The 9,055-nt window shown below is 33.5% G+C and overlaps 2 protein-coding genes across 2 annotated transcripts; both read left to right on the top strand.

Moving 5' to 3' along the window:
• The first annotated feature begins 2,388 nt into the window (after positions 1–2,388).
• Positions 2,389–4,110, top strand: LOC110643730 (uncharacterized). Its single transcript, XM_058147997.1, has 3 exons — positions 2,389–2,471; positions 2,961–3,795; positions 3,914–4,110. Exons 1-2 carry the CDS (start codon positions 2,389–2,391, stop codon positions 3,787–3,789), a joined length of 912 nt encoding a protein of 303 aa, XP_058003980.1. The 3' UTR covers positions 3,790–3,795; positions 3,914–4,110.
• Positions 4,111–4,152: 42 nt separating this feature from the next.
• LOC110643733 (uncharacterized) lies at positions 4,153–5,997 on the top strand. Its single transcript, XM_058147996.1, has 5 exons — positions 4,153–4,268; positions 4,390–4,516; positions 4,906–5,193; positions 5,326–5,442; positions 5,545–5,997. Exons 1-5 carry the CDS (start codon positions 4,207–4,209, stop codon positions 5,995–5,997), a joined length of 1,047 nt encoding a protein of 348 aa, XP_058003979.1. The 5' UTR covers positions 4,153–4,206.
• The last annotated feature ends 3,058 nt before the right edge of the window (positions 5,998–9,055 follow it).

Raw genomic sequence — 9,055 nt, 5'->3', positions numbered from 1 at the left:
TGACACCAAGGATGGTTGGGATGGGAATCAGGAAACCCATTGTGACCAGATTGCTGCATTTTCTTCCCTTATGTCTCCTTGCTTTCAAGAACCAGAATTCTGCTTCTTTAGCTGTAAAAAAATTGTATGAAAACAAAATGAGTTAGAAATGTGCTTACCAACAGAAATGTGCTTACCAACACCTAAATTGCATAGGTATTTATAGACTAATAACTAGTCCTACTACTTTTAGGACTAAGAATCCCAAAATAGGAAAATACTTAATGAATCTAACTAGGAATATCAAACTGATACTAAGTAGGGAATTCTAAACAATAGAATTCCTAAATAATCAAAATATTTCTTAATTAAATTTTCTAAATAATAATAATAGAAACTTAAACTTCCTAAATTTTACTAGAAAATGTGAATTAAAGACATTGATTTTACAATGAAAAATTAAATTCAATTAATTTCTAAATTGGGTATCCTTGGGCTTGACTGCACCACATAGCCTTTTTTTTTTTTTTTTTAATTTATATGATTCTCTATGTTCTATTTCACTGTTAGATTACTCTTTTATCCGCTGTATCAGTCCATGAGTTTAAGTGTTTCCTGCTGATTAAATCTTTCCCTCGTCTCTTCTTTTTATTTCAGGTACGACCACAGTGTTGCACATGCCGTTTTTGTAGTTATTTCCGTGTTGCTTTTCCATTTTTTAATAACTGGAGTAGTTCTTGCTACATGTTCTTGGTAAGAGCTACCGCCCTACTCATAATTATAATTTGATGGTCAGGTTATTGATTATGGCCATCTTAATTCTATGTGTGCTGGTTATAGAGTTAGATCTTTTAATGAATAGAACCTATCCTGCTTTTAGAATTTTGGCAACTTCAATCTTGCTGTCAATGTCAAGTGATATGCATAGGATATTGAATTGAATCATTACACTTCTGCAAATGAAAACACATATTGAGGGATGTCATTTACAAATATAAAATGAAACTACGGGCTAGAAATTGAAACATCTTTTTACAATTGCAAACTATGAGGTCAAAATTGAAATATTAAGCAAGGGATGAAATTGATACTTTAATGAAATATCAATAGCCAAATCTTGGTATCACAATTGTAAAAGAATCTGTTTCTCTAGCAGTATTTGTTAACTGGTAGGTGTTGGTTGGTATTTATTTAAATAGGTGAATTTCTTTTTTAATATCATAAGTTCATAATTTCTAATTACTATCTTTGTTGCTTGTTATGCCTTCACTTCTCCAAAATATTGTTTCTCGTTCTGGATATTACATCAGTTGCCTTAGTGGTATGTAGCTTTTTTGTGGAATTTCAGTGTTAAATATAGAATGTAAATGTGGATATCCTATGGTGTATTGGTGTAGTGACAAAAAATTACTATGCTCATATTATTAATAAATTTTAATTTGATAGTATTGAGGTCATTTCTAAATTTATGAAATTTTAATTTTAATTAAGTTAAATGAATAAAAATATTATTTTTTATTATATTTTAAATTCAAAAATTTCTTTTTTTTATATTTAAAAAAAAAATATACAAATCATATAAAAAAATAAAAAATATAATTTTCTTTAAAACAAAAACAGAGATTATGGAGTACTTTGGATTTAGGTAGGTTAAATTAGGTTTTTTCTTTTTTTTTTGGTCTTCATATCCTTTGCATAAAGCACGAAGGACATGAGCAAATATGCATGCTAGTCTTATTTAACCATTTTATTCCTCTCACTAAGATTGGAATTGTAGATTCTCTCACCATTCTTTTCAATCTTTTCTTGATGTCCTGTATCCCACCCTTTTTGCATATTCTATGTCTGTGTGGGTAATTAACATGGAAATATATATATATATATATATATATATATATATATATATATATATATATATATATATATATATATATATATATATTCAACATTTGTGAGAATCAATTCATTATTTACATTAATTTAATAAACTAGAAGGGAATTAATTAATGATAAACGACTTGGATAGATTCCTATTATATATATGAAATAAAATATATAATAAATATTTTATCAATGAAATTTAATTTTATAATAATAGAGCTGTCTCTAAATTTATATCTTAATTTAAATTTTAATTAAATTTAATTATAAAAAAAATTACTTTTCATTCTTAAATTATGTCAAAATTAACATATATACCATCAATTGTTTTATTTTGACTCCATCAAACTGATGATCTATATGTTTAATTTAATTTATTATTAATTATCTGAAAAATAATGAAAATACTCTTAAATATAAATTACTTAATTGATAGACAAGGTGGCAATTGATTAGATTAGATATCCTAACTGCATTGGTGGCAATTGTAAACTAGAGCGTATATTCCCTCCAAGTTTCTTTGACTCCATGGAACACCTCCCAGTGCATTTGGCTTATGAAGCATGGATTGCTGGTCCTGTGCAATATCGGTGGATGTATCCATTTGAGAGGTAACTAGTTTAATGTATTGTTGTATACTATCATTACATGGAGAAATAAAAACTTTGTTGTGACTAAATAGTAAATGGTACAAGTACCTTAGGAAGTTAAAAAATAATGTGAAAAATAAAGCCAAAGTGGAAGGTTCCATATGCAATGCATACTTAGTTGAAGAAGCATCGTCATTCTGCGCTCATTATTTTGAACCCCATGTCAACACAAGGCATCGAAAGGTTCCACGCAATGATGATACAGTCGAACATATGGATGAACATCTAGGGAATCTATCAATTTTCACTCATTTCGGTAGGCCACTGGGAAAAGGAAAGGTTAGATATCTCACAGAACAAGAATTTCAAGCAGCATAAATGTACATCTTGTTGAATTGTATAAAAGTAAAACCGTACATTGAGTAAGTTTTTCTAATATTCAATTATTATAATTGTTGCAATGCCATTATTGATTCCAAACATGTAATTAACTATTTTCATTGTGTGCAGCATTTTTGTTAATGAGTTACACGTGGCCAATCCAAATATCAATGATAAACAAGTTGATGAGAAACTAGAGTGTGAATTTGATAAGTGGTTCAATAAATATGTTCACAATCCCTCCAACAATATATCAAGCCAGTTTTTAAAGGATCTATCAAAGGGTCCATTAAGAAGTGTTATGTGCTACAATAGTTCTGTAGTTAATGGTTATAAATTTCACACTAAAGGTTATGGTTCGCATAGGGCAAAGATGAACAGTGGGGTATGTATCAAGGGGACTAATTACAGTACCAATGAAAGTGACTACTATGGACAATTAATTGAAGTGCTACGATTGGAGTACCTTGGATTACCAATCAAAAGAACTGTATTGTTTAAATGTGATTGGTTTGATCCAACACCAAATGTGGGAACAAAGATTCATCCAAAATATAAACTTGTGGATATTAATCATAAAAGATCCTTCAATAGGTATGAACCATTTGTTCTTGCTATCCAAGCTGCTCAGGTGAATTATTCCATATATCCAAGCTTAAAACGTGACAAGGATGATTGGTGGGCTGTGTTCAAAATCAAAGCGAGATCTGTTATTGATCTTCCTGAGCAAGTGAATGTCACAACCCCCCCTGCACGGGAAGAACCATTTCAAGAAGATGAAATGGAAGTCCCTTTGATTCAAATTGACGATGATTATGATCAACAACAATACTTGAATGATCAAAACGGTGTACTAGTTGAAATTAATGAAGAGGATGTTGAAGATGAAGAAGAGCTTGAATTGGACTCAGAAAGTGATGAGGAATGCGATGATGTATATGATAGTGATACTAATTAGAATTAGGTATTTCTCTTAATGAATTTATATTTCTAAACTTGAAGTATAAACTCTAACTAATTTCATCTGTATTATGTATCATAAGTTGAATGAAGCTAACTAATTAATACAATTATTTATGCAGGATGCGAGGCAACGGTCGCAAGGGAGGTTTGTTGGGTCATTCACAGTCAAGGCAGTTACCTGTGCAGGATGAGCCCAATGATCAACTAGACCAATCTACACAGGGTCAGCCTCAGGTTCCTTCACGATCCACTGGGAGGTCGGCACCAGATCCAGAGGGGTCTACTGCTTCAACACAGCATCGAGCTACACCTCCACCTCCACATACCACCTATTACCCCATCTTACGAGCACGCAATTGGATCAACCTCTGGTCATGAAGGTCATTCAGTTGGGGCAGCACCAATATCATCGATGGATGGCCTATCACTCACTACATTTGGAAGAAAGAAAAGAATAAAGCTCATTAATGGCACGTAAGTATTTAAAATTAATTAACTTTATCTATGATTTGGTATTACATATCATTGGCAATTGAAGTACCGTGTTTCTACATTTACATAAATTCAATATATTTGCTGTCTTTCTTTTGTACAGGTTACATCCATCTGAGGAATGTGCTAAGAAGATGAAGAATATCTTCAAGGAGAGGATGGACCCAGAGGGGCACTGTTGGAAAACTATCACGCCTGAAACAAAAGAGTTTTACTGGGATGAATTTCAAGTAATAAAATAAATATTTAAATATAATTAGCTATCAGATAACTAATTTGCATAGTTTATGAAACCTCAAAAAAGAATGTTATGAACAAATATCATTTAAGTGATGAGAATTTGTGAATTAATGTAAAAGAACACAATTGAAGTATATTAATGCTTAAATGATCTATATGTACAGCTTGTGTGATATTGAAAATATATATTGTTGTGAGTTGTTGTAGTTGGGGTGGATGTTATTTATTGTTGAGAATATATGAAGTGTTTTTAACAGGTGCAATTAATACCTAATAACTAGGTTGGATTGTCCAAAATTAAGGGGAAATGCTGTCAATTTTTTTCTAAAATATTATCATACTAATACAACTGTCTTAATTTTTATTTATTTTATACCAGAAATACTTTGATTGGCAAGAGGTGACTCCACTAGTAAAGGAAGCTTGGAGGCGTAAGGCTGCAGAGCGCTATAAGGCCCTAATGTGCAATGTCAGGAAAGGAAAATCCAAGGTCATCGTGCCTAATAGTACAATGCAAAAATGGAAGGAGGCATGGAGTAGCCCAGAGTTTAAAGCCAAGAGCCATCCGTTCACTACTAACCGTTGTAGTGAGATAGGGGGAGTTGGGGTAGGCATCTCTAGACACACAAGGGGTTCAGTTTCACATGCTACTCACGCAGATAGAATGGTAATGATTTCATATTTACTATAGGATGGTAATGATTTCATATTTACTAGTTTTGTTATTGTCTGTCTACATATTAGTAGCAAATAATCGAACATTATTATAAACATCACTAAAATCATTATATCTTTTCAGGAAGCCCAGCTTGGCCGAAGACCTTTTCCTTATGAACTTTTCCATAAGACCCACACTAGGAAAGGCACCTCGGATATGGTTGATTCACGAGCGCAATCAATTAAGGCAAGTGAACAAGTATTTTATGTCTTTCAATTATATGAAAAAAATGAATAAGTGAGTTTGTTTATTCAATTGCCAAGAAAAATAAATTTAAAATATGTGTATTGACTTATGCAGGATGCATTTTTGGCGCTTAAGGAGCAGTCGTCTCAACCACAAGAGGGGTGCAGTGACCCTCCTATTGTAGATGAGGTCGCACTATATTATCAAGTTGTGGGGGGGGAGAAGAAGAACAGGGTTTATGGCATTGGATCTCAAGCATCAATTTTTTACCCTAGCTCATCACATGGATCATCTTCTACTGCATCCTATTATGCTCAGTCAGAGGCAATGGAGGAAGAGATTCAACAATTGCATCAGACTATTGCAACGCTCAAGGATAGTTTGGTTGCAATGGAGGAGAGAGATCGACAACGCGAGTTGATGCTAGAGGAGAGATATAGACAACGTGAGCAGACACTGGAGGAAAACATGATGGCACAAATGATGCAGGGTACGCAGTTTACAGCCCCAACTCCACATGCGACTCATCAAGATGATGGTAGAGAGGCTGATAGTGTTGATGAGTGATTATCTTGTTAATGACAAGTAGCTTGTTTTTTTGTTATTATGATATTTTATTTTTCCATACAATACATTATTGTCATAACCCTTTACTGTCATATTGATATATAATATTGACTGATATTTGATATTTGATAGCCTGATATTATAAATATTATGATATTGAGCATTTAAAATTAATATTATATTATATGCTTCAATACAGGAAATAATATATTAAATAAAAAAATAAAAATTTTCTACTAGTAATTTGAAACGGATTAAAAACGAATTTTTCCGTTTCTAATCCAATAACACAAGGATCGGTTTCAGAATTTAGAAACCGATTTGAAACGGAATTTCTGTTTCAAAAAAATTGAAACCAAAATATCAGTTTTTAAATTAAAACGGAATTTGAAACTGAATATATGTGGTTTCTAAATTTGAAACAGAATAGTGGTTTGAAAATAGCTTCAGAATTTTAAACGGACGCCATTTTCCGTTTCAAATTTATTTAGAAACTTGCGGATTTAAAACTGAATATTTCGGTTTCAAATCAGTTTCTAAATGTATTTAGAAACCGATTTTCACTAATTTGAAACCGAATATTCAGTTTCAAATCTCCTTTTTTCTTGTAGTGACTAGTTCTACCAGATTTGATAACCTAAGTTTGGTTGGCAATTTGACTAAGTTATGGTCATAATTTGGGTCAAGTTTCTTCAAAAAAGTTGTTGGTCTATATGTCACCTTGTTGCTGGTAAAATTTCAGGTCAATTGGACCTTGCTACATTGAGTTATGGCCAAATAACCAAATACTGTTCATTTGGTCATTTTGCCCAGGCAGATTGCAGGTCACCCGGATTAGGGTAAATTTTTGGTAAAGTTGGTTTGGTTTTCTGGGCATGGTTTCTTCATCAAAATTGTGCCATTATGTGTCTAGTTTCATGTCCAATTGGCCAAACACCAATTAAACCTCTACAATTCAAGTTATGGCTGTCCAAATAGGCTGGACTTACAGCCACACCTGCAGGTCACACAAGGCAGCCACTCCAACCTCAAATCCCACAACCCAATTCACTTCATTTTTGGTTCAAACCAAACCAAATGGTCACTAATTGACCATTAAAGCCTACTTCCATCATCACAAGATCAAAATCTCATTCTTCAACCCAAACCCTAACTCAACAATTCAAAACCATGCATTATCATTGCATTTATCAATTCACTTATAAGTTACACTTTAAGGGCAGCCATACTTGCATGTTAGCTCCCCAAAAATCATCACCTTATTACCCTAACCATGGTTGCCAAAATCTAGGATTAGCATACCAATGGTCTTTCATCAAATTTCTTTGCAATTTTCTCACATATATAGTTCTTAAACATGAAACTAATGTGAAATTCAAGGTTTAGGTCACTAACCTCTTATGGAGTGAATTTCCCACTTGCTCAAAGTCTTGGTTTCCTTTTCTTTTTGCTCCCAAAAGCTTCACTAGGATGTAAGGACAAATTTTTATGTTGCTAGGTTAGGGTTTTGTTGGGTAAAACTTAGAGAAATCAAGCTTTGAAAGCTTGCTCAAGGTTGGCAATGGTGGGTGGGGTGACGCCAAGAAGAAGAAAGGAGAAGGTGTTCTGATTTTTTTTTCATTTTCTGCCCATTTAGCCTCTTTTAAATAAGATTATGCCATGTGTCAAGTTTTGATTGGTTGGGAGAATTTTAATGACATCATTATGATGTCATAATGCCATTTTCTTTCATTTTCTCTCCATTTCTTGTCTATTTAATTTCAATTAAATTTTTAACAATATTTATTCATATTTTATATTATATAAATTATTTATTTAACTGGACAAGTTGGTCAAAAATCATCTCGGAAGATGAAATGACCAAAATGCCCTCCGTTTGGCTTAACGGGCCAAAATTTTCTGTACCGATTGAAAAATTTTTTCTAAGTATTTTATTGGCATTCTAATGCCATAAGAACCTCTATAACCCTTCTCTGGAGTCCCAAAAATTATTTTATAATTTTTCCCCCTGGTCTAGGGCTCCTAGTTGTGAGAACCGCAACTTCTCACTAGGTTACCCATCGCTAGGGCACTGGCTCATTTAACTTGGTTGTATTTTATTTCTAAAATTTTTCCTAAATTTTTCTTATTAATATTTGAGTTAATTATAGTTCCTTACTTTAGTTTAAATATTTTTCCAGATATTCTAGCTGTCCGGACCGACACCGATCACCGGAACAGTAGAATGTACGAAATTGCTACAGGGAGGGTGTTACAATTCTTCCCTTCTAATTTAAATTTCGTCCTCGAAATTTACCTGATGCAAACAGTTGAGGGAACTGTTGCCTCATCGTCTCTTCACTTTCCCAAGTTGCCTCCTCGGTGTTGTGGTGCCTCCAAAGCATTTCACCAGTGGGATCTATTTATTTCTCAACTCTTTCACTTCCCGAGCCAGGATCCATATGGGTTCTTCTTCATATGTCAAATCCGGTTGTACTTCAATTTCTTCCATGGAGATGACATGTGAAGGATCTGAGTGGTATCTTCTTAACATAGACACGTGGAACACATTGTGGATCTTGTCCAGCTCTGGTGGTAAAGCTAGCCTATAGGCCACTGGACCCACACGTTCAATGACTTCATATGGGCCAATAAACCTAGGGCTCAACTTACCTTTTCTTCCGAACCTCAATATTTTCTTCCATGGTGAGACTTTGAGAAACACTTTATCACCAACTGCTTACTCTATCTCTTTTCTCTTCAGGTCGGCATAAGACTTCTGTCTATCAGAGGCAATCTTCAGGTTAGCTTTGATTATTTTCACTTTTTGCTCAGTCTGTTTCACCAGGTCTGGTCCTACCAGTTTATCTTCACCCAATTCAGTCCAACACACTGGGGTTCTACATTTCCTCCCATACCCTTCATACGGAGCCATTTGAATGCTAGCTTGGTAGCTATTGTTGTATGCGAATTCTGCAAGTGGGAGGTATCTATCCCAACTTCCCTCAAACTCAATGACATAACTCCTCAACATATCCTCAAGGACCTGACATATATTTCATGTTATTATTATCATTTC

The sequence above is a fragment of the Hevea brasiliensis genome, chromosome 6 (assembly GCF_030052815.1).
Source record: "Hevea brasiliensis isolate MT/VB/25A 57/8 chromosome 6, ASM3005281v1, whole genome shotgun sequence".
Classification (NCBI taxonomy): domain Eukaryota; kingdom Viridiplantae; phylum Streptophyta; class Magnoliopsida; order Malpighiales; family Euphorbiaceae; genus Hevea; species Hevea brasiliensis.
Note: the sequence above shows the minus strand (reverse complement) of the source record. Positions and strands in the feature narration are given on the sequence as shown.